The sequence below is a fragment of the Magnolia sinica genome, chromosome 1 (assembly GCF_029962835.1).
Source record: "Magnolia sinica isolate HGM2019 chromosome 1, MsV1, whole genome shotgun sequence".
Lineage (NCBI taxonomy): Eukaryota > Viridiplantae > Streptophyta > Magnoliopsida > Magnoliales > Magnoliaceae > Magnolia > Magnolia sinica.
In genome coordinates this window covers 18,627,783-18,654,791 of record NC_080573.1, presented here as the reverse complement: position 1 = coordinate 18,654,791, position 27,009 = coordinate 18,627,783, and the positions used below count along the sequence as shown (strand labels likewise).

The 27,009-nt window shown below is 38.7% G+C and overlaps 1 protein-coding gene across 3 annotated transcripts; it reads right to left on the bottom strand.

Moving 5' to 3' along the window:
- Window positions 1-584: 584 nt before the first annotated feature.
- Window positions 585-21,636, bottom strand: LOC131242008 (thioredoxin O2, mitochondrial). 3 transcript variants are annotated; one of them, XM_058240371.1, is made up of 7 exons: window positions 21,367-21,636; window positions 14,212-14,283; window positions 14,029-14,079; window positions 4,376-4,455; window positions 3,896-3,940; window positions 1,092-1,232; window positions 585-784 (listed from the first exon to the last, which is right to left on the bottom strand). In XM_058240371.1, exons 1-6 carry the CDS (start codon window positions 21,581-21,583, stop codon window positions 1,134-1,136), a joined length of 564 nt encoding a protein of 187 aa, XP_058096354.1. In that variant the 5' UTR covers window positions 21,584-21,636; the 3' UTR covers window positions 585-784; window positions 1,092-1,133. The 3 variants fall into 3 exon arrangements, with proteins under 3 accessions (XP_058096354.1, XP_058096360.1, XP_058096346.1); XM_058240377.1 differs by lacking the exon at window positions 585-784 and having other exon boundaries at window positions 844-1,232; window positions 14,212-14,277; XM_058240363.1 differs by lacking the exon at window positions 585-784 and having other exon boundaries at window positions 844-1,232; window positions 21,367-21,635.
- Between the last annotated feature and the right edge of the window lie 5,373 nt (window positions 21,637-27,009).

The window sequence follows — 27,009 nt, the reverse complement described above, 5'->3', positions numbered from 1 at the left end:
CATGGGCCCATTTTAGCTTTGTGAGAGGGACTTGGACAGAGCTCAGCCCAGCAGTGTTAGCGCTAAGCAAGTCGGGCAATATCAGATCCGCTCATCAAGCATCCCCAGGTAGATGCCTCGTCTAAAAGATAAAGCCAATATGATAAGGTGAGCTGCATACAAAACAAAGGTATGGCCAAGAAGGATTACTCAACAGTCCATCTATGTAAAATATGACCCAACTGATGATCATATCGAGCCAATTTTTTACAAGGGCATCTAAAGGGCAGCGATTGTTTGATAAGCAGATCCAATAACTTGAGTGAATTCACTTAAAGATTGCATTTGAGAGGGTTTCTCCTGACATTGCCTACTGTGAAAGAGGGGGCTTGAAAATAAGGGTACACGAGAGGATATTCAACATGCATCTCATGTAAGTGCAGAACTGTATTTTAGGCCTCAATCTGCCAGTCCCATCTGTTCAGCAATTTCATGAAGAAAAAAAAAAAAAAAGATTCTTACTCATCAAAGATCTCATCATCCACACAATGTGAATTAACACAGGGTCCAGGAAAGCAATTTGTAACTCACCTTTTGCATGAACAAGCCTCGCAAACTTCCTAGGTTGAGAAGACCAGCGAATATCATTATGAAAACAAAAGGGGGTCCATAGATGGCAGGATCTTTGACAAGGCTAGAGCCATAGGCCACCTCACTGCAACAACTGTCCTCAGCGGACCTCCCCAATCGCTCTCTCACTTGCTTGTAATTTATCAAATTGGGATTGTAGTTTATTGGATTATTCCTGCCCGTAAACAGTAGTTCAGTACATGCGTTGCTTTTACTTATACAGATTAGTATACAGTGCAATGAAAAATGCGCTTCTTTTTTAGAGGAGATTCTTCGTTAGAAACATGTGTCCATTTAATCTGCCAACACGGGAAAAAAAAAAAACTGTATACATCTATCTTGGACCTACATAATTCTGTTATCCACTGTCATACTTGTCCCACAAATCATGCACTCTTACATGTGCTCAGTAGAACATAATTTGCAGGCTAGCACAAACCTATCGGAACACATGCATGTGCACATCTGACCGAATTCATTACTCACCATGAATAATTTCAAAACTTGGTGACCCACAAACTGATTTACTTGTAAAGCTTTTCCATGGTGTTCTTCAGCTGCGTAGCATCAGCACCGACTATTTCAGCAGCCTTTTCCCCATTTTGGAAGAAGTGGAATGTTGGCTGCAACAAGACCAATGCCGGTATAAGATTGATGTTAAATGGAAATAGAAGCTACACGAAATCAACCATGAAGAATCAATGGTTCACAACTATGGTTAGTATGTGAAGGATAAGTAAATATATGACAAAGCATTTACATTTTTGAAGTGGAAGTGGAAGCCATACTGAAGATCTAGTTAATAGTACTGAGCATGACAGTTGAAAAGTTGTGAAGGAAACATTAAATAAAAAGGCTTTCATATCATATAAAATATAAGCGAAGTTAAAACTCTTTTATTTATTTATGAGAACTGACAGAACTTTAGCAAAGAGAAAACTAAATTAGTAGAGAGAGAATGGACTCCTTGTACAAAGAAAACATCAAGAGACACCATTCTTTGTCAAGACCAATGTCTCCAGTATTGGCATCAGTGCATGTATCACAACCTTGGGAAACAGAAACACATCGGTATTGCATATAAAATATCACATGTATCGGGAATGTAAGTTGGGGACACGAAGACAATCAGATACTGTCCCAATCTCAACCATAAACGATGCCAACCAGGGATTGGTGGATGTTAATTTTAGGATTCTGCTGGTAGCATGAGGGAAACATTGGGAAAATGATGGAATTTTTTAATGACACTTCAGGAGATGTTGAAAGAAGCATGATTAAATACTTAGCCATAGTTGGCTGTGAGAATCAGTATTCGTCGTAGCCGATCCCCCACCATTTGACAAGCAGGCTATCTTCCCTCCTATTCCATAGGAATAACTTTTGGATGAATTCAATTTTGGCAACTTTGGATGGACGTGAAACAGGAGAAGATTAGGCATGTTTTTGAAGGCTGCTTTAATTAAAGATATCCTTCCACCCAGTGACAGGAAGTCGCCGTTCCAAATCGCGAGCTTGAAGTTGCACTGCTCGATCCCAACATCACAAGCTTCTACGCTGGTTTTCCAACCCCAGATGCATCCCCAACAGCTTACTAGGGAGATTAACGGACTGCAACCCACTGATTCAGCTATAATTATGACTTCAAGACCCTCCAGATTTATCTGAGAAATGCTGCTCTGGGACAAATTAATCCTGAGCTGAGATACCACCTCATATCCCCAGAGATTTATCTTTAAAACACTGAGCTTCATTCAGGACATGTTTGTCAGCAATGTTCCATTCCGCTGATATTGGTCACTATGCTAAAAACAAAATGCTTGGAGACCTTGTCCTATGCAATGTACACTATAGTTTCTTAAGTAATTAAAAGACAAAAGACAACACCCAATAGATTTTCCATTTTTATGCCCGTCTCACTAGATCAAGCTCCAACAACAAAGGAAACCTGATGACCACTACAAAGCAATCAAATGGCATATGGTGCCAACAACAAAGGAAACCTGATGACCACCTAAAGCAATCAAATGGCATGTGGCGAAAACTTTTTTTTTTGAAAGATCACTGAATATATATTAAAAGAGGAGAAAAAGGGGAGAGGAATACAAAACAGAGGAGAATGGGGAGATCGCCGAGGAGGCAATCAACAACTATACTCCAAGAAAAAGAAAATCTACATCTTTCATGCCTACAACGTAAACAGCCCATTTGATCAAAAGGCGCTTAGCCTTGCTGGCGATAACCGTAACCGGGTTTGAGATGTCTCTGAAACATCTATTGTTTCTTTCTTCCCAAACCGACCACCAGATGGCAATGATTGTCATACGCCAAATCCGCGTCTTGTGCTTACCGAGACTAATCCCATGCCAAGCTTTGAGAAGGAGGCTGACCGAACCAGGGAAACACCACTTTAAATTGAAACAGATGAGAAATTCTGACCAGATTGATGAGATAAACGGGCAGAAAAGCAGGAGGTGGTTGACAGATTCTTCGTTCTTCATGCAGCAGAGACAGATGTTGACGATGGGCATGCCCCTTTTTCTCAGATTATCGATCGTGAGGATCTTTTTGGCCCCCACCAGCCAGGCAAAGGCTGCGTGTTTAGGGGGGACAGAGTATTTCCAGAATTTGAAGGGAGGATGGTTCACAAGGGGATTCAACCCGTGGCCCAACTGGTAATAGAATGATTTGACTGAAAATCTGGCGGATTTATCCGCCTTCCAAAATAGATTGTCTGGGCTATGGATATCTGGCCTACTCCTGTATATATGCTCGAGAAGACCCACGAACTCTTCGACTTCCCAATCCTGGAGATTCCTCCTACAGTCCACTTTCCACACGATCTTGTTTTCCATGAAAGAGAAACAGTCGGCGACACAAAAACTTGATATTCCAATACACTTACAGTGGAAGGAAAAAATCATTATGGTTATTAAAGCAGCCTCTTTCTGAAATATTTTTCAACATAATGTGGCTACTTAATTTTCTAGTAATCACACAATACAACAGCTCAAATAGAGCTTTTTAAAGAATATTCACTTAATTAATGACCATGAAAAATTCTATTGCAGTAAAATGTTATTGGAAGAACTAGTAGCTGCATAACATGATATGAATGTATATTGTTTTTGAAAGGTAACACTACCAGGGATTGAACTTTGGATCACTCACACACACTACACTCTCTACCAGCTCATCGATCCTTTCATATCCTTTAAATAAATTAATTTAAAAAAAAAAAAAAAAAACTTAATCTATTTTCAAGTTAGGGATCAAGTCATTGTACCACAGAAAAGATTTGTAAGTTGCTTAGCGAGCTTCCAAGACCCTCCTGCAAATACCATGTAAATAAATTTTTAAATGAGAAGATAAGAGTTAAAATGAACAACTTAGAAGAAAATTACCCTAATTTAAATGGTGAACATTGCATGTGTTATAGAATAAATACAATAAAAGGGCATATATTATAATCAAAATATAAGTGATCAAGCAACAAAATGCGGCTCATCAAGCTGCAGTATCGCTTCACCAACATATTATGATATAATATGAATCACTTCCATCACGCAGTCGAGTAATGAATCATACAAACAAAAGCTGATGTTCCCTTTTTTGCTTCACCAACACATAACAGTTATTATTAGAGGAAATGGTGTAAGTCTGTAGTTGGAATGAATGGCGAGGACTAGACTGAAGGTTGGCTGAAATTGGTTCTTCCCAAATATTAAGGAAAAGAAAAATGAGAGCGTGTCCAAACCCTTCTTACCTTATCAATATCAATCTTATACGTGGTGACATGAGGGTATTTCTTGCTCAATTCCTCGATGAAAGGATATATGAACCTGCCTAAAAAGATAAGAACAAAGTGTTAAATAAAATGGAATGGAATAAAGTTGGCAAGTATATTTCTCTAATCCTCAATTCCAACAGGAATGTTACAAGTTCATGCTAGGACATGAGTAGGGCTGTCGATGGGCCCTAGACTACTCTGGGCCAGGCTTGGGCTCATGTATCAAGCCCAAGGACTTGGCCCAGCCCTAAAGTTCCAGCCCATTTATCAACCTGGCCAGGCTCAGGCTGTGTCTAAAAGCCCGTTGGCCCAACCCATTTCAGGTTTTCAAGGGCATTTCATATTACTGTAGTATACACACATACTGGGAAATGATCCAAGTATAACTGTGGCCGCAAGATTAAATCCAAGTGATTGTGGTAATTGAGTTAACTCATTAATAGAAGGGTTATTGGTAACAACTCTTTACTGCTGGTCTGGACTTCCAACATTAACATGCGTTTACATGCTATGTCTAAGTATGGGATTTAGCTGTGGTATTTTGCTTTGAAACTTTCGGTGCTGTTTTTTAAAAAAAAATTCACTGCCTTTCTAAATAAATATATGCTAAGTTATGTGGTTAGCAAGAGGAATTCTTTGATAGGTTGAAAGAGTTCGGTAGCCCCATGCACACACACTTAGAAATAGTACACATGTCATACTGATGAGGGCATCCGACAATTTAGAGTGTAACAGAGGAGGAGATCGGCCTAGCCTTCGCTTTGGCTCGATGACTTGTACATGGCCCGGGTGGGCCGCACTGAGGCCTTGAAGACCCCACATGCATGATCATGCATCTTCGAAGACCCTACAGTAGGAAGATGCATGTGGGCTGCTTAGTTGAAGAGTCTTGACCATTGGATCACGACGATATGACGATCAAACCATTAGATTGTACGGATCCTTCAATTAGACGGTTGGATCATTGTGATCCTTGATCACTGTGATCATGCCTTTGGATTAGCATATTTTATGTTTTTGTTGATTATTCAAAACTTAAGCAGGTTTATATTTTATGGCGTCATAGGACAAGTGAGACATTTTTATTTAAGTGAAGGGGTTTTTTAATAAATCTTTCCTGAGAGCTTCTTTTTGTAAAAAGACCTTTTTGAGACTAGTCCAACCCTAGTCCTTAGAAAATGGAATGAAAAGTTCTCTTTTTCTTATAAAAAGCACATTCTCTCATGTGAAGTGAGATCCTCTTGTGAAAAGAGGTTATTTTGGTGTGAAGCCCATTATCGTATTCTTTTCTTTCATTCTCTAAAATCGATGTATTTTCTTCTACTTTCTCCTTCTCCATCTCTCTCAATCCCTCTTTACTTCTCTATACCTCTTATTCTTTCTTTTGTTCTCAACCAAAACCTATCCCCATCACATGCAAAACCCACCTAAACCTAACATATTCACACCATACAACTGTACGGAGCAAACCCTAGATCGTAAGTCCATATGGCCAGCCCACCCCCTCTCTTTCCCTCCTAATCCTTGCTCCTTTTCCCCTTTAAGATCCCTAGTCCTAGGCCTAAAACCCAAATCCAATTTCCTAGTTCTCAAAACCATACTTCCCACAAACCCTAATTCCTAAATCCCTAAATCCATAACCATAAATTCCCAAATCTAAAAACCAAAATTTATTTCCTCAATTTCCTAGCCCTTGAATTGCGCCAAATCTACCCTTTAAACTTGAACCATGCCTATGCTAAGTGTGAGAGTTTCAATCTCTCATGGGACCTAAGGTTTTCATGTTTATATGATTCATACTTATGTGGGATTGTGATTTTATAATAAATTTGAATTTTATTGCCTTTTTTAATACTCTTTAGATGACGATTGGACAACATGTTATTATATTTGATTTATTGTGATTAATTTGTTAATAATCTCCTGCATCCAAGTAGTTAAATCACACATCCTGCATCAAATTTTAGTATCAGAGCTTAGGATTTTAGCATAGGTTTACATAGGGTCAATGCATTCATCACATCTAGGGTCTTGGTAATGCATTCATTGCATATAGAGTTTAGGTTTGCATATTGCGGCGTCTAGGTTAGTCGCTTTTCCTTGGTCATAACATAGCACCTAGAGTCTCAAGTCTTAGGTTCCTTAGTTTGTCCCTTGTTTATGCCCACGCGTTCTAAGCGAGGTTTTGGTCTTCGCCCTACCACTATGAGCTAAGATTATATTCTCGAAACTCTTAATGTCATAGCTAGGCGACTGGAGGTCTTAAGGCTTAAAGCAGAACCACCAATAACCAACTGACAACGACTAATAATCATTTAGCTCAGTTGGAGACTTCCCTTCAGGCAAACCATGACAGTGGGGAAGATGGTCAGTCCCAAGTGGGAGGTGCAGAGAAAGCTCACATAGGAGGTCACGTTGGAGGACGTAGAAGAGGTCGTGGCCAAGGTGTTGGCCATAATAAGGTGCGTGCCCAACCACCCCGTGGAGAGTATCTAGACCACCATGATACTAATGATCGTGTGATGAAAAGCATCAAGATCGAGGCCCCTAGCTTTGATGGTCATATGAACCCAAAGGCTTTTCTCGACTGGCTTGCGGACATGGACAATTACTTTGAGTGGTATGAGATGCTTGATCGTTGTCTTGTGAGGTTCGCCAAGATGAAGTTGGTGGGCCAAGCTAAATTGTTTTGGACCAATATTAAGCGCAAATTAGAAAGTTCTGGACAATACCCGATTGTAAATTGAGTCAAGATGAAGGAAGCACTGAAGGAAAAATATCCTTATCTTTCATATCACCATAAATTAGTGGATCAATAGCAAGCCCTTCACTAGGGAACAATGCCCCGTGAAGGATTACATTACCAAATTTGATGAGTACATAATGCGATGTAAAGTCGATGACCCAATAATGACTCTTTCTCATTTTAGGATAGGCCACCGATTCGATTTTCAACGCGAGCAGCTCTCTCATGATGTTAGCACCCTTGAGCATGCCTATCAGTTGGTGTAAGAACTTGAGCAGTACTGAAAACTGCAATTTGGGAGACGATTTCACTCTCGTGAGTCCAATGTACTCCATGGGGAACTAAGTCTAACTTTGGGAGTCAACCCAAGCCCTTTACCGGCACTCAAAGTAACCAAAAGGACCTTAAGGGCAAACTAGTCACCAGTACCAATTTGCGATGAGGCAAACTCAGTCGGTGCTATAATTGCCAAGGGTATGGCCATTTCGCTTATAAGTGTCCCACAAAAGAGCGACCTAAGGCCCTCGTGATTGACGAGCACGAGGAACGTGAAGATGACAACGGTGACTATGAAGAAGAAGAATATCACGCTATCATTAGTGCTAGTGATGAAGAAGAAGAGACCATACCACTTGCAGTTGTCAGGTGTGCCTTAACTCAGGCTAAGGGAATTGATGATTGCCGCAGGAATACCATTTTCTATACTTACGGAGGCCTTACATTATATTAACTCTCAAGAGAAATTAAACTCAAGGCATGCCAAGTGGGTTGAGTTTCTTCAAGAGTATTCATTTGTTATGAAACATAAGGCCAGGGTCGAGAACAAACTTGCTGACGCCCTCAGCCGTAGAGTGAGGTTACTTCAATCTATAAGCGTTGAAGTCACTGGATTCAAGAGTTTGAAGGACGAATATCCCATGTGTCCAGACTTCGAGAAAGTATATACGTCACTGTTGGATGGTCAAAGGAATGATAGTGGGTTTGTCTTGGTCGATAGCTTTCTATTCAAAGGAGATAGACTCTGCATTCCCCGCACATCCCTATGGGATTTCCTTGTTTGGGAGCTTCATGCTGGTGGAGTAGCCGGTCATTTTGGTCGTAATAAGACTATTGCTCTTGTAGAGGACAGGTTTAATTGGCTAAGTCTCAAGCGAGATGTAGCCAAAATTATAGGACAATATCGAACCTATCAACTGGCAAAGAAGAAGTAGAACACGGGTTTATATACACCTTTGCCAGTATTACGCGCTTCGTAGCATGACCTTAGTATGGACTTCCTGCTTAGGCTTTCCAAGACAATCAAAAAGCACGATTCCATTTTCGTGGTAGTGGACCATTTTTTTCTAAAATGACCCATTTCCTACTGTGTTCTAAGTCGTCTGATGCCTCCAACATCACGAAGCTATTCTTTGCGAAGGTGGTTCGTTTACATAATTTGCCGAAAACCATCGTGTCTAATAGAGATGTTAAGTTTATGAGTTATTTTTGGAAGAGACATTGGCATATGGCGGGGCACAATATTACAATTTTCATCAGCATACCATTCTCATACTGATGGTTAGACAAGTGGTCCATAGGAGTTTCGAAAACCTACTACGATGTCTTGTGGGTGACCATAGCAGGACTTGGGACACAGTATTACTTGTAGACAAGTTTGCATATGAGAGTTCAATCAACAGGTTAATAGGCATGAGTCCCTTTGAAGTTGTGTCTAGTTATAAGCCTAGAAAGCCTATAAACCTTATTCCCATGTTAGTTTCCCATAGGCCATCAGAGTCTGCAGAAGCATTTGCACACCACATTCATGACTTGCATACGGATATTAGAAAACGAATTAACGCAAGTAATAAAAAAATATAAGAAAGTTGATGACTCTCATCGTAGATTCAAAGAATATCAAGTAGGCGATAAAGTGATGATAAGAATGAGGCCTAAATGATTTCCACAGGGAACCTTCAAGAAATTACAAGCCCGCAGTGCTGAACCATATAAGATTTTGAAATGTTTAGGTCCCAATACGTACTTGGTAGATCTTCTATCTAGTATGGGTATTAGTGCTACATTCAATGTGGAAGATCTAATGCCTTTCTAGAACCCCTCTCTTGACCCAGATGATAACATACCCGACTTGTCCCATCACTGATGGACCTTACCTAACCCTTCTTCTCAGCCTCTACCACCTTTACCATCCATACCTACAAGTAGAGAGGAGATACGAGGATATTTTGGACAAGTTTGTTGTTTCCACTCGACATCGGAGCTTTTAAAAAACATTTAGTCAAGTGAAAACATCGACCAATGTCAAATTGCACATGGATCACAGATGTGGATTTTCAACAATTTGACTTAGATCTTTGGGAGCGGCATTGTAGCTTTATTTCACGAGAGGCGAAATCTTCTCAGTCGAAGAGAGTTGATGAAGACATCCGACCATTTAGAGCGTACTAGAGGATGAGGAGATCAGCCCAACCTTCACTTTGGCTCGATGACTTGTACATGAGCCCGGGTGGGCCATACTTGCATGATTGTGCATCTTCAAAGACCCTACACTACAAAGATGCATGTGGGCTGCTTAGTTGAGGAGTATTGACCGTAGGATTGCGATGATACAACGATCAGACCGTTAGATTGTGTGAATCCTTCCATCGGATAGTTGGATCATTGTGTTCATTGATCACGTGTGATCATAAGTGTTTGGATTAGCATATTTTATATTTTTGTTGATTATTCATAACTTAGGATTAGTGGGTTTACGTTTTATGGTGTCATAGGACAAGTGAGACATTTTTATTTGAGGGTTTTTTAAAAAAGAAATCTTTCCTGAGAGCGTCTTTTTGTGAAAAGACCTTTTTAAGACTATAAATGGGGGGCGTCCAGCCCTAACCCTTAGAAAATGGAATGAAAAGCTCTCTTTTGCTTAGAAAAAGCATCTTCTCTCATGTGAAGTGAGATCCTCTTGTGAAAAGAGGTTATTTTGGTGTGAATCCAAGGGTGTGAAGCCCATTATCTTATTATTCTCTCATTCTCTACAATCGAGATATTTTCTATTTTCTTCTTCTCCATTTCTCTCAATTCCTCTTAATTTATCTATACCTCTTCTTCTTCCATTTGTTCTCAACCAGAACGCATTCCCATCAGATCCAAAACCCACCTAAACCTAACCTATTCACACCATACAACCGTACGGACCAAATAATAGATCTTATGTCCATACTAATGTGACCGTACAACCATCTGTATGGCCAGCCCTCCCTCTCTCTCTTTCTCTCTTAATCCTCACTCCTTTATCCCTTTAAAATCCCTAGTCCTAAGTCTAAAACCCTAACCCAATTTCCTAGTTCTCAAAACCCTACTTCCCCACAAACCCTAATTCCTAAATCCCTAATCCTAAATCCCTACATCCCTAACCCTAAATTCCCAAATCTGAAAACCAAAATTTATTTCTCCAATTTCCTAAACCTTGAATTGCACCAAATCTGACCTTTGAACTTGAACTATGCCTATACTAAGTGTGAAAGAACACCAATCTCTCATGGGACTCAAGGTTTTCATGTTTATATGATTCATACTTGTGTGGGATTGTGATTTTATTATACATCTAAATTTTATTGCCTTTTTTGGTACTCTTTAGATCATGGTTGGACAACATGTTATTATATTTGATTTACTGTGATTAATCTGTTAATAATCTCCTGCATCCAAGTAGTTAAATCACACAAATCACATACATATAACAAAATCCAAATTGTCCGAGAACAAGGCCTGATCTAGATGGGGCACAGCTATTAAATGAGACTGATTAGACAATCCTAAGAACAGATCATTGGACATTTGATTGATTAACTTAGAGCGTTGACTATATTCATCCAAGCAATCACTGTCCCCGTTAATATATTTAGTGAGACCCACAATTTGTACTGATTAAATTGAAATACATGTACCTTGTGTGCATGTAGATGGATCATCAACATCCTTAAGAATATGAATGTTTTTCTTTTTAAAGTCACTTTCGCCTTGGAACAGGCTAGATTCCCATGATAGTTACCACCATTTCGAAAATGGTGGCAACTCATCCTTCTGAAATGTGGCACTCATGTACATCTATCCAGACCACTCACATTGTGAGGAACATTGTAGAGCATATCTAGAAATCACAATGATCAATAAATCACAATTATCCAATTAATGTTGCCAAATGGATGATTAAGGGGGGGAAAAAAAGTAGAATCATGAGTTGCCGCAAAATCCAGGCAAAATTAGTTGGTTAATATCATCTACTTAGTGTAATTGTTGGATGATGCTCCATCCATATCTAGGTAATAGATTTGAATGGTATGGCTTGTCATCGTGGTTCTGAATGGGAAAAAATCAATATGATACGGGCGTATTGCATCCGTATTGGCTTGCATTGTCTCCTACCAGTCAAAATTTTTTTTCTAAAGCAAAGATTTAAGGAAAAATATCAGACAAGGAAAGAAAGGAGAAACTCAAGAATCCATCTTATTTTATTTTAGTTTTTTATTTGGACATGTATAAAATGGTGTATCAGACCATTCTTTGATAAGAATGTTGTCTATCAACTTGACCAAATGGGCCCTAATTGAACACAAATCAAGCTTAATTTGGTGGGTTGGCCCAGGTTTGATGTCGGTGGAATTCATGGAATTCAGAGGAAATAAAAAGTGATTTTCCCCTTGACAAGATGGCTTTCATTGTTTGGGGATGGAGAAGATTTGAGGAAATCTTCTCCTGATTCTCTCAGCTGGAACTCAAGAATTGAGAGTCTAGGCGCTGGTACTTATCATAGATTACAGTCTAAACTCTGGATGTGTGTGGAGGTTTATATTCTGGCAAAGAGAATATGTACACATGGGCCACATAATACAATGATTCAACCCATCTATGGCACTCAGCAAGGTGGACTGTACTGGTTGACCCAAAAATGGGCCTATCTGCTCCAAAAGTGAAAAAATTAGATAGGTTAAAACAAATAGGCCAATGGAAGTACATTGTATTATGTCTTTGTATTTATCATTCCCCTATTCCAATCAACATGAGTTTGCTGGAAGCGAGGTCGTGTGTCAATTAGATGGGGGCCACCTTAGGTGAGGGCCTTGAGGCCCCAAATCTTGCAAATTGAAAGATCCTCTGTATGTTGGACTGTTTCCCTCTCTCTCCACCAATATGAACATGCATAATCTAATGTGACCCACCACAAATGAAGCCCCAAAAATCTTGCAAATTGGAAGTAGCCAACCTGGCATGTTTGGAAATATTATCCATTTGAACATGGTTTGCCTTCTTACCAATGTGCTTGCATCCATTCACATTCAATCTGAGGGTTATGATCAACCAATAGATGAGATTTTTGAGGGGGACTCAATGATAGAAATGGCCATCACTGGTTTGGATAAATCTTCATGTCATGAGATGGGATATGGCCCATGCTCGGCCCATTAACAGCCCTAAACTAAACTGAATCCGTGCTAATCCTAAAGTAGAAAGGAACAACAACATGGCATAGGATTGTTCATCGTAAGATACAGATGGTGCAATGAAGTCATCAGCATTTGGAGAGACAATGAAATTGCTTTTAGTGTGCTTAAGTAGGATATCTCCATAGCTATTTTAAGCTGCTTAGTTTGTTTCAAATTTCCACCTTCACCTATCAACCTGTAGGGTTAAATTTGGACTGGTAAAAGAGGAACTTTGAGCAGAAACTTTAAGATATAATACGATATGAAGAAGCACCATCCAGATAATGGCTTTCCCAATATCTCTAACCAAGCAAAGTTCATTGACTAGAAACTAACATTTCCAAGAAGAGATGGGGTAGATAGGTATTTTAAGCTGCTCAGTTTGTTTCAAATTTCCACCTTCACCTATCAACCTGCAGGTTAAATTTGGACTGGTAAAAGAGGAACTTTAAGCAGAAACTTTAAGATATAATAAGGTATGAAGAAGCACCATCCAGGTAATGGCTTTCTCAATATCTCTAACCAAGCAAACTTCATTGACTAGAAACTAACATTTCCAAGAAGAGACAGGAAGTACCCTTCTATTGAAACCTCAAATAGAGGATGTCTGGGACATTTTAATCACCTTAAGGGTAGAAGCAATTAAAGGGATCATCTAAACAACCTTTAACACTTTTGCTCCCCTTATTTGGATCAAAGCCGGAAATACCTCTTCTTCCAAAACTTTTAAGATTTTCATAAAGTAAAGAAATCATTTTCTTGATTTCTTCTTATATTGGTATTGGAAGATCATTACATTATAAGTTGATTAATTATTTGATGACTAGATGGTTTTGTGGATAACTTGCTTAATTGCCTTAGTTTTAACTTTGGGTTTTAAACAATTAAATGAATGGTCAGGAAAAATGATTTGGTTCATCTGAATACTCATAGACTTGTTATCATGGTTTGGTAATCATTTTGAATTATGATTTGCTTCCCTTTAATAGTTTTGCAGAATTTGAATCATTTAATTGGAATGAATTCTTGCTTCATATGAATGTTTGACTGGATGTGATTTTCATATCCCAGTATCTAATAGTCCTATTTCCTAGTTCTAAAATTAGTTCTAGAGCAAAAACTATCATAAACACTCGAGTATCTATATGTATCATGTCTAATATAAAATACATTAAAATAAAATTTGTGTCTTTCTCCAGGTGAGTGCCTGGACATCACCTAGCGCCTTCAATTTTCCTAGTGCCAAGATCAATCAAAGTGTTTATTTATTTTGAAAGCTACGTAAAATTCAAGTTCAAACATATATTCTCATTGAAGTGTTCTATGTTAAACATGCAAAAGAGGTTAAACTGTGTCCATAACATGCATACGCATAAATGAAGTTTTTGGATCTGAAAGAATCTTACAAGGTCCACACCATACTGCTGTGAAGTAGAAAACTGCAGGCAAGCTGTTACCTGAGAATTTTCAATAAATATGCATGTAAAACATCAAATTCTCAAATGGGAAGAGAACAAGGAGCTAGAAATTTCATAAACTCCTCAACAATGCGTTGTATCATGACTGTATGGCAAATCTACTGAATTTACCTTGAACCTTATTCAGTGAGCTGTTCAGTTCTTCTTCAGACTCAATAAGAACAATATTTGAGGGACCTGCAACTGTTTACTGGATTAGCAGAGGATGCATCATGGTTGACTAAATAAAAACGATTATGTTTGCTATCTCTAAATCCAAGTTAATTTCTGCATGCACACGTGTACATGTCTAAGTACATGTATATAAAGGATTCTTTGATTCCAAATCTATAAAACATGAACAACAGAGAACAGTTTAAATACATTCTAAATTATCATACAAGTAAAATTTCAGTATCAATACTGGTTGCAAAATTACTTGTGTAAAAGGTGCAGCACAACCATGGTCTTTAGATTTGGGACCTCGATTGACTTGTTTGACCCTGAGTCGGGCCGCGACTCATCCAAGTGGGGGGTTGAATTGGCCCGACTTCTGGGGAACTGGATCAGGAGCCACCGAATCCAAGTCAACTCGGATAAGTCTTACCAGACTTGCCCGAGTCTTAAAACCATGAGCACAACTTGCATGCAACTATGCAATATGTAAAGCACAAAGCTGTGCACAAACAAGATTCAGAATGTCTTCAGATACCTAGCTCTTCAAAGATCTACAAAAGCATACCAATATGCATAAAGGTACAATGATATGAACAATAAGGCAAATCAATTTTGTCAACTGAAGGAATAACAGTGCAATTAGCACCAAACGTGTCTATCATTCAGTTCCCTCTAATGAGGTGAAAGAACATGAGGGGAAGTTTCTAATAGTTAGTGTTTGAACCTGCAAAAAATAAATCAAATCAAATTGGAAGGCTATATATGTAATAAATGTATCCAATGGATGCAATTAAATCTGTGATGCCTGCAAACTTTGTTATTTATAGACACCAAACTTAAATAAACCATCATGAACCATTGAATATAGAACAATTAAAAAGTGAAACTTGATATGTATCAGCCAGTATGATTTCTTAATATTTGTAATTATCAATGCCTAAACCTAAATTAAACTCAGATTATATTGGATAATCAGAGTTTAATTTAGTTTTAGGCATTGATAGAGGAAGCTGCATGTAATACATGTTTCTGAACCACATATAATTACATCTCAAGTTGCCCTCAATTTTGCTAATTAAGTTCCCAAGCCTAAAAGATACTAATATGATTGATAAAACAATCAAACCATTGAAGAATTGAAAAGACAGCTTCATTAACCAGCCATTAAGTAAAGATGGCTTTCGTACACATTGTTAGGGTTTCATTATTTTCAACTACTAGTGAAACAAAAATGTAGAAATTATCAATAGATGAAAAAGGATAAGAATCACAAGATTGCCTATTCAGCGCCTACCTAATAAAATTATTGTCACCTTTCATAAATAAATAAAACAAAGCAAAAACCAAAGGAATAAGAATGGCAATAGCCAGCTCAACACCTCTTTATTTGGCTTGCTTCCTTGTACCAGTCTATCATAGATAATTAGTTTATCAATCATATGACTTGCTTCCTCGTAGACATGACTTTTGTATTGAGTTAAACCTAAGGGCCCGTTTGGTAGCAACAAAAGTTTAGTCTTAGACAGTCTGCCCAGGTTAGGCTCGTCCAAGTCTTGTCTGGTCCAGTCATGTTGTCCTGGACTAGTTATTCTCACACTATTTGTCAAGCACTTAGAAAAAAGAAAGATTATTTGACACATATGGCACATGTGCACATTAAAAACTTGACACATATGGCACATGTATGGTGTTTGAAAATGTATGGTGGCATATGTTGTACATGTGGGGTGCTTGAAGATGTAAGGTGGCACATTTGGCACATCCAGGGTGCTTAAAGATGTATAGAGTGGCACATGTGGGGAACGTGCATCACATGTACAACTTGGCCCATATAACAAATGCGGGCACATGAAGGATACAAAGGGCTGTATGGGGCACATTTGCAGCGCCTAAAGATGAGCAATGGCACTTTTGGTACATTGGCATGGTGGCACATGTGGCATGTGTGACACATGTGTACTACAATAGAATGGTCTACCTTGTATCATTACGAGACAAGGTGATCTCTAGTTTTTGTAGGAATGAGATAAGCCCTTTAATGGTAAGAAAAAATTTGGACAAGTAGTCCTTGTTTTTATTGGGTTATGTGCAGAAAAATGGCAGACAAACCAAGGAAAATGTGCTTGTCCTTGACTAACTAGTTTGGTATTGAACCTTTGCTACTACTACATGGCTCTTAAGTTATGAAGTTCCTCAACAAAGATCTCAATCATCTCATGCTATATGAACATCCTATAATCATCCAAATCAATTACATTTGTATAAAAGATAGTCTTAACAACAGCGATGAGAGTGCCATTTTTGAGTCAGGTCCGCAATCACCATGCCCATCATGCAAGCCATTTGTACAGTCAAAAACAACTCTTCTACACTATGTCAAGCACTTACAAGTACAACAATCGACTGTGGCAAAGATCAGGCATACTGGATCAAACCCCGACTTAGAGCACAGGTATAACAAGTGTTGATACAACTCATATAAGTACAGCAACATTAAACCATTCCCCATCAATATCCAGAAGTTGAGTTTTTGGCCAACTGTAGGGTTCCTTAAATCCTACATAAATAGTATGCTTAGAGTTCAACCTGGTAAGTGATCAGTTAAATACTTACGATCATTTGATAGCACTAAAGTTTAGTCTTTGACTAGTTAGTTCAAGACAAGCATCTTGTCCATGGTTTGTCTACTAATTTGCACAACCCAAAAAATGACAAATTGTCCAAAAATTTTTTTACCATTTGAGGACTTTCCTTGTTCCTAAAAAGAAAACTAGAAGCCCACTAATCCCTATTATGGTACAACATTACAGACTATTTTCTTATGATACACAAGTGACACATGTCCAATATATGTGCCTTCAAGTGCTGCAAATATGCTACATTAAACCTTTCATTCACTTCATATGCCACATTTACCACATGTGCCAAGTTGTACATACGACGCATGTGTCGTGTGTGCCATCTTACATTCTCATGACAATCATGTGCTCCACATGTGCCACCATACATCTTCAAATACCCTATATTTATTACATATGCCACCGTACATTTTCAAGCACCATCCATACGCCATATCTGTCAATTTTTCAATGTGCACATGCATCACATGTGCCAAATAATCCTTATTCCAAGTGCTTAACAACAACATGAGAACAACTAGTCCAAGACATTAAGACCGGGTCAAACAAGACAACGACGAGTCTAACCTAAACAGACTATCGAGGACCAAACTTTTGTTAGAACCAAACAGGTCTTTAGGGAAGGGAGATCACTTATTATTGTCCAAGTACCACAACATACTAATGCCGTGCTCTTTAACTTTTTGAAGATTATGTGCCCCACAACTCTTACTCATGAATGGAACCACAAATTGGAAATGCTTTGTACTACCCTTGTTGATTCCATTGTATAAGCTTCAAGTAGTCCATGTTTAGAGACAAAAACCCTACCTATATATCCTCGCTAGAGGACGGAAACTGTGTGAACCATGTCTTGCTATAGCAAGAGAAAAGTTGTCATAGCCACCTTGACAATAACTAGTCTAATCAACACAGGAGATTCTAATACCAAGCCATAACAAACCCACTGTGGTTTTAAGCTTATATGTCATAGATTAAAGTTAGCTTAAATTCAATTGTAAATCGAGGCTACTGGGTGGAACTAAGTTGAAACGAATGGGACTATATTGTTATGGCATAAACACTTAGAGATCCAAAATCCAATATGCCTAAATTAGTGGCTCTTCACCAGCCTATGGCTTTTTTCTTCTTTTAGAGCCTTCAAGTATGGAAGGAGATTCGTCCATTGTTATTAAATACATCCATTCCTTAGATAAGAAGCCTTGGAAACTCTACAATTATTGTTATAGCAACCAAAAGCATCTCTTCCCTCCCTAATACATCTTTCTGTCATGTTTTCTGAAAGGCTTCAATGAGAAGCCTTGGAAACTCTACACTTATTATAGAGATCATCACCATTTCTTCCCTCCTGAATGCATCTTTCTACCATGTTTTGTGAAGGCACATAAAGTTGTGTATCCCTTACCTAGGGATGGAGTGACAAGAGGGCTGATTGGCCTTAGAAACTTGTAACTTTTCCCTTAAATTGTAAAATCTCCTTTTGTGATAAAATTTCATCGCCAACATAATCTACATCAACACCACCATCACCATCATTATCATCCTCATCATCATACTCATCCCTGTTATGGCCATCATACCCATCGTGTCATTATCTTTGTCAACACTACCGCCACTGCCATTGTCATCATAGTCTTGTCCCAACTATTTGGGACCGGCTGTACAAGTCCTACTTTGCCGATCATATTTAAAAGGGGAATTCTCATAATTGCAAAGTTCTAAGACCGACACTAGTCACCTAAGATCAACCATACTCCTCTACTCGAGCTTCAGATTAGCTAGCACATCACTGCTAGCTGGAGTTTCCAAGAAAAAAAATATACTAAGAAAAATATAAGAGACTCTAAATATAGGTATGTCCAACAAACCACGGCTAATATAAAACATTATATAATCTACATCACAAATTATTTCTAAATTTTATACCATTATTATATTACCCTTCCTACTAGCAACTAGGGTCAACTTTTAAATGTTTTATTGCCAAAAGTTTTATGATTGGGTGGCCTTTAGACATCAACCTTCCTCTTTTACTCAGGTTCTGGAACTAGCCATGGTAGAGATTCACCTTGACAACAGTCTGATGACAACAAGGTCCCAAGTACTAATCCCCAACCCAACAAATACATGCACGCTAGGCAAATAAGGGATGATCATAGAGTGGAAGTTGCCAGACATACCACAGAGCACAGGGTACGCGCATCCTAAAATTTTCCTCGTATCAGGTAATAAATGGACACACACAAGTCCGCACTGAGGCAATGCACATATACCACCATCAAACCAAAGGTCAAATGAGTACTTGGTTCCAAGACTAGAAGGCAACCCACCATATGTATATTGAACACCACTAAAATCACCATGCCTTATTTTAATTTAGATAGTTGAATTCCATTTCCAAAACTTCTGAAAAAATTATCGAAATGATAGAAACTTGGCTAGAAACCATGGCCTTAATAGACCCCTCCGAGCCAACTCAAACTCGATTGGACCCAATCTAGTTCAATACTACGGTTCGGTTATTAGGGGGTGGATGTAGGGTGACTCATCCTGCCTCAGGCAATACGGTTGTGTCTAACCAAGTCAACTCAAATGATTCGTCCCGTTGTGGCTAACTCAGTCATGTGCGTTGTCACACACAATTCAAAGGTGTGCATTGTCATACGCCAATCACGGTGACAGCGACTCTCCATATTGCTATAAAGAAGCAGGGAGGTATTGATACTCCAGCTGTGTATGGCATTTACCATGCAGGCACTTGAAAATTGTTGAAATGGGCATATAACAACTGCAAACTAAAACAAATAAATTTTAGTACACACTTTCATTAAATCACAATCCCAAAATCAGATTGGGAAAACAATCCTTAGCTCTGATTCATGGGCAATTGTTTGTTGAAATAGGATCAGATATTTTCATTATTAACCATCAAGTAAATGTCCCCCAATCTGATAGTCAGATAATCAAATAAGCCTAATTTTTTGTTCATGGCCCATCTACATTGGAGCCCATAATTTGGGTTGTTTAGTTTAAATTGCTTTTTTTACTTTTTTGAAAGGTAACATTACCATGGATTGAACCCTGGATCACTCACACACACTACACTGTTTCCACCAGCTAATTTACTTCTATGCTACATATGAAATTTCTAAGTAATTATTACGTGCTTGTGTATCATCAATCACACTCCGCTAGAGTATCAAAGTTTTTCTCATTGCAAATTCAAATTTCAGAAAGGGGAGCTTCTTGATATATCCCTGTTTCGAACACTCAATACACAGCCACTTAAAAATTGTACATATGGCGTGCATATGCATTAACTCAAAATTAAAAGATTAGATTTTCGATGCCGTTGTCGCTAAGTCACAGTCCCAAAATCATATTGTTCGAATGACCCTAACCTCTTAATCATATTGTTTGAATAACCCTAACCTTTAAATCAGATTTTTGAATAATCCCAACCTCTGATTCATGGACACTTGTTTGTATCTTATATATATATATATATATATATATAGGACATTTGTTTGTTGAAATAAGGCCGTTGAATAAGGTACCCCTATCTAACAGTCGAGTGATCAAATAAGCTTAATTATTTGAGTCATCATACATATAAACAGGGTTCCATAATTTGGACGGTTTAATTTGTATGGCTTGTATGGCTTGTATGACACATGTTAAATCCATAGTAATTTCTAAGTGTCTGCGTATCATCCACCACTCTGCTAGAGTATCAAAGTTTCTCTCATTTACGGCCTGTGACACAGAGCCCATGTAACCTAAAGCTCTCTGAGGCCCACCTGTGATGCCCATGTAACCTAAAGCTCTCTGAGGCCCACCTGTGATGCCCATGTAACCTAAAGCTCTCTGAGGCCCACCTGTGATGCCCATGTGAAATCCAGTCCATCAGTTTCACCAGCTCATGTTAGGACACCAGCCTAAAAATGAGTCAGATCCAAAACTCAAGTGGGCCACACCATATGAAACAATGGGAAATGAAATGCCCACCATTGAAACCCACCTGCGCCACCGTGATGCTTATATGTCATCCAACCCGTTCATAAGGTGATTCCCACCAGGATAAATGGAAACAAAAACACCAGTCTGATTTCAAACTTCTACAGGGCCCAAGAAGATTTCAAGTGTAGGCGTTCAATCCCCACTTGAATTTTGGATCTGCCTACTCACGTCCTAACATGAGCTGGCGCAACAGATGGACAGAGTGGATGTCACAGACATCACGGTGGGCCCCAGAATTACAAACAGGGGCCGACTCGAGCCGACTCAATCCGACTCGCCTGCTACGATTCGACTCAGGTCCGAACGAGTCGGTCCGAATCTCCCAGCCTTTTAGCCATGTTTTGGATCCTTCAATCAGTGTGATTGCCACACTACTTTCCATCCAGAATGGCACCGATGATTTCAACGGTCTGGATTGAAATGCATGAATAGAGAGAGTGAAAGAGAAAACCTGCAGATGAGGAGAAGGTACGGAGAGTGGAGGCTTCGGAAAATAGAAGAAAGATGGAAGCAGAGAGGGGAGAAAGAAATGAAGGGGTAGTTTGGGAAATTGGGGTTTTAATAAGGGAGGAAAGAGGAGGGGCATTTCGGGAAGATGTTTGGAGTGGGTTGTTGTGACGGAGGAGAGGTAGGAGGCGAGAAGGCCGGAGGAGAGAGGTTCTTCCCATCGCCGTAAGAATGTGCCCTTGCCCTGCCTGCGGTCGAAAGCTTAAATGCGCTAGCGTGGCTCGGGTATTTACACGGTGGCCGTTCCTGGAAACGGATTAGGCCCCACCATGATGTATTTGTTTCATCCATTCCGCTCATCAATTTTTACGGATCATTTTAGTACGTCGTCCTAAAAATTAAAGGAATATAAATCTCATGTGGACCACGCCATAGGAAAACAATAGTGATTGAATATCCACCCTTAAAATCTTCCTAAGGTCCACTGTACTGTTTATTTGATATCTAATATGTTTATTAGGTCATACTGGCCCAGATTAATGTAAAAGACAAAGATCTAGGACTTTTATGCCCTCAAAAGGTTTTCAATGGTCAATGCTCATTCAACATTATTTCCTGTAATGTGGTCCACTTGATATTAAGATATAAGTCATTTTTTATCTCATTAAATAAAATGATTTGCAAAAAGCTATGGATAGAATGGATGAAACACATACATTATGATGGGGCCCACAGAGAACCGACCATCAGCCATTGGCTGGTGGCAGGGGGAGTAGCCAGTCCGTTTCCCGTCCCTGCAGCTGACGTGACGGATATTTCCCAGAAACGGATCGGCTACTCCCCCTGACACCAGCTCGGTGGCTGATGGTCGGTGCTACGTGTGCCCCACCATGATGTATATGTTTCATCCATTTCATTCTTCCACTTTTACGGATCATTTTAGGGGGTTGATTCAAAATAACCAGAGGGATATATATATATATATATATATATATATATCAAGTAGACCACACCACAGGAAAACAATAGTGATTGGATATCCACCATTAAAATACTCCTAAGGCCCATTGTACTGTTTATTTGACATCCAATCTGTTGATTAGGTCATACAGACCCATATGAAGAGAACAAACAAATATAAGCTTGATACAAAACTTTTATGGCACCTAAAATTTTTTTAATGGTCAACGTTCATTCAACACTATTTCCTGTAATGTGATCCACTTGAGATTGGAATATACTTAATTTTTGGTCTCATACCCTGAAATGATCTAGAAAAATAGATGGACAGCATGGATGAAACATATACATTATGGTGGGGCCCACAGAGCACTGACCACCAGCCATTGGCCGGTGGCAAGGGGATCAGCCAATCCGTTTCCATATTCCCCGTCCATCAGGTAGCCCACCTCGTGTTTGACCTTGATTCATAAAATGAGGGCGATCCAACACTCATGTGGGCCACAATGCAGGGAAGAGTGTGAAATCAGTCTAGCAGTTTTTATAATCACATGGTGTAGCCCTGAATTTTGTCATGGCGTTTTTTTTCATGTATCCTTTTGTAAGGTGCATCAAGTGAATGGATTGGATGGCATGTCCACATAGTTGTGTGTCCGCCACACAATTAATGGTGGGCATTCCATTCTCATTCCTGCTTTTCCTTGTGGCATGGCCAACCTTGTTCTGGGAGTGTTGGAGGCAATGCCTTGGAAAACTATTTGTGCCCTTGTTTACTTGTTGTTTAGATGTGATTGGGTAGATTTTAACTATTGATTTTGGTGACTATGGTCTTAAAATGAACATGTGATGCGCTTTGGAAAGATTTGGTGTTGTTCTAATATTATACTTATTGGTTTTATTGTAGAGTGATTCTTCTAGTAGTCCTTAAAAACTTGAGATTGGACACGTATATGATGTTCATTGACCTATGAGAGTTGTAGTAAATGGATCTCAGTATCTTGTTAGACCATAACCATCATTACAGGTGCATGGGACACAACTATGGACATCAGTTTATGAGATTTACAATAATCTTGTGTGAGGGGACTAACTTGTGTCAAGATGTATAGTTTCTACCATCGAGAGCCGATTTCATATTGGTTTATACATTGCCCTTACTCTACACAAGAGTGTGAGTGTGTCATATACAAAGGATTTAAGTTCTGACCATTGGTCACTTAATTGGTGGATCGAGATCAAGTCAACAGTCAGGAGGCCCGTTAGCCTAGATTGTGATCGTGAAATCATGACTTGATGAATGAAAGATTGCTTAATCCTTACACGTAAGAAAGTATAAGGCTTGTGATCTTGATTGATCGGCTTTGACTTAAGGTCAATGCATGAGCCAATAAAGTGAACGTTGCTAGGCACTTCCATCAAGAGTTATTGATTTTTGCACGAGCCAACAAAGGATTCACTGGTTTGTCTATGAATATATTTATAGCTTTAATCTGGATAGATAAGAGATTCGTCAAGTAATTTTTTACTAGACTCAATACTCAATGTTTTAATCAGTTTTTCAAAGATTTTTAATCATTGAAGTTATATTTTAACAATAAAAATTGATTTAATCACACTTGACGATAGCTTGATAGTCCAAATTTGATAGTCTACTTCTAATTGGCATGTCATATACATCATAATAGTGGAATGATTGAATCATGAGTATATACATGGATAAGACAGACCGACGAGCTTCCTTCACAATAGTTTACACCAGTGTCCATAGGGTGGTGGATCACAATACTAAATGTACCCCTTAAACCTTAATCCATCCTTATTTATATGATTTTATTCTATAAGAGAGGTATATCTAACCTTAAACGTCCACACCCTATGGAACGTGTAATTATGGGGAAAAAGACAAAAAAGAAAAAATGTGAAATAGTGAATATCAACTTCATCTTCTTCTATTATCCTCATGTGTGGATGAAATATATTTTTGTCAGCACTTACTAGAAAATTAGACGTTGGGCAATCTCAAATTTTCAATCAGAGAGAGACTCCTTAGTTTAGGAGATTAACATCAATAGATTAGTATCGCAAACATTTTTTTCATGCACATCATATGGAAATATGATATTCACCATTTATATACCGTTATATTATAAAATTTTGATGTTATTGCAAATAGAGATTCTTGAAATTGTTTCATAATCAAATTATATTATACTATATTACATTGCATTTGTATGCTAGGGACTTAACATGGAGTGGATCTCCAACATGAATAAATGCATGCAGATGGTGGTAAACGCGTGATGATGACTTACCTTGGTGTTTAACAAAGTAAAGATGTCGATCAAAGACTCATGTAAACTCTATAAGCCCCACCATGATTTATGTATTTTATCAATGCAGTCCATTCATTTTACTAGATCAACTAAGGGCATGAGCCGTAGAATGAGGTGGATCCAAAACTTATGTAGGCCACAAAAGTGTTCAATGATAGGTGTTCAATTCTTGTTGTTTTCTATGGTGTGGTCCAATTAAGTTTTGGATTTGCCTCATCTTTTGACTCATGTCTAAAAATGATACGAAGAAATGAATGAATAACATGAATACAACACATACATCATGGCGGGACTGATCCATTACAATGTTTAGTTTTACCCACTTTTCGAGGTATAATTTGAGCTTTAAATTGAATAGCAAGTATTTTTTTAAAAAATAATTAGTTATTTGCTGCTTTTTATATGCATTTATAACAAGTCCTTATTGCATTAAAGCTCATTTTAAGACATAATTTGCAAATTATACTCAAGCCGATCGAGGATCTCGCACTATCAAAAGAGCATTTGATTCAATGCAGCTTTTAGCCCTTTTATTGTGTATTTGGATGTGCTTTTCCAAACACCCTATGGTCCTCTACTTGCCAAAATTAGTGCTAAAAAGGCTTGTGGGAAAACACTTGTGAAAGTGGTGTTGGGTTTGATACGATTCCGTAAGTATTTTTTTTTAGTGACATATAAATTACTTTATTAATAAAAAAAATAGTAATCACACTCTTAAAAGTAGTTACATAGCTTGGAAAAGATTTATCGTTTTTACATTTCTTTATCCTCTATCACTCATCTTTCTCATTCTCATCTTTCCAATTGATGAACAATCGATATCAAACATTGCCCTACATGATAGATGATCTACATCAAAAGTGGGCTCCACATGATGGTAGTGGACATTAAACATGATCCACAAATGATGGACAATTAATATCTGTGGTGGGCCCCAGATGATGTATGGCATGGGTGCCGATTGGGTACTACTCCACTAGGACCAAACTAAAGATGGGTTGTCTTATGAGGGCTCTATGGGACCCACCATGATGTATGTATTTTATCCATGCTTTCCATCCATTTTAACAAATCATTTTAGGTGATGAGCTAAAAATGAGGCAGATCAAATGCTAAAGTGGACTACAACACAAAAAAAAAGTTCTATAGTTATGTTTTCCCTTCATCTAGGTCTACCTAATTTGATGAACAAGTTGGATGACAAATAAACATCATAGTGGTCCCTAATAAGGTTTTAATGTTGGGGGTCATTGTCATAACTACCTTTTGTGGTGTGGTCTACTCAAGCCTTCCATCTACCTTCTTTTTGGGCTCATGACCTAAAATGATTTGTCAAAATTAATGGACAACTTTGATAAAACACGTATATCATGGTGGGCCCCATAGAGCTCCTAATAGGACCATTTGTCTCTGGTTAGGTCCTAGTGGGGGTAGTACCCAATATGCATCCTGATGGCACGCACTATGGTGGACCCCACATAATGGACAATCAACATCAAAGGTCGGCCCTTAGTAATGAATGGTTCACATCTAAGGCGGGCGTCACATGATGGATTGCCCAATTCAAAAGTGGGGCCCACATGATGGACAGTCCATACCAAAGTAGGCGCCACATGATGGGCTGTGTACATTGAAGGTGGGCCCCACATGATGGATAATTAAAATTGATGGTGGCTCCCATGATAGATGACTAGCATCAGTGTGGGCTCCAAATAATGAACAATCCACATCAAAGTTTGAAAAGCGGATGTAGTTGATTTTTGCTGAATGTGACTCTCATTATAGAGCCAACCTATTAGAAAAGTTGGATATTGTACACATATCATTGGTTTGAAGTAATTTGATGGGTGAACTGTAATTTATAATCCAACTACTTGGACCTGAGTGCTTATACACACACTCACCTCAGTGATGTTGAGGACTCATCTCATGCGATGTGAGCCCCAAACTTGAATGGTCCACATGATGCAACATCCCCTGAAACACCCAGGGCCCAAATTTTACCCTACTTTGGTTGGCTATGGTGGCTCCCATGATAGATGACTAACATTAGCGTGGGCTCCAAATAATGAACAATCCACATTAAAGTTTGAAAAGTGGATGTAGTTGATTTTTGCTGAATGTGATTTTCATTATAGGGCCAAGCAATTAGAAAAGTTGGACATTGTACACATATGATAGGTTTGAAGTAATTTGATGGGTGAACTGTAATTTATAATCCAACTGCTTGGACTTGAGCGCCTATACACACACTCACCTGAGTGATGTTGAGGACTCATCTCATGTGATGTGAGCCCCAAACTCGAATGGTCCACATGATGCAACATCCCATGAAACACCCAGGGCCCAAATTT

What these genes read in the sequence shown, in the direction of transcription:
- LOC131242008 (XM_058240371.1), bottom strand. Translation starts at nt 21,583, where the DNA reads ATGGGAAGAACCTCTCTCCTCCGGCCTTCTCGCCTCCTACCTCTCCTC. An exon ending in TACCTTCTCCTCATCTGCAG is followed by an intron (nt 14,284 to 21,366) that starts GTTTTCTCTTTC and finishes TCCAGTAAACAG; the next exon opens with TTGCAGGTCCCTCAAATATT. An exon ending in ACTTACAAATCTTTTCTGTG is followed by an intron (nt 1,233 to 3,895) that starts GTACAATGACTT and finishes GTCTTGTTGCAG; the next exon opens with CCAACATTCCACTTCTTCCA.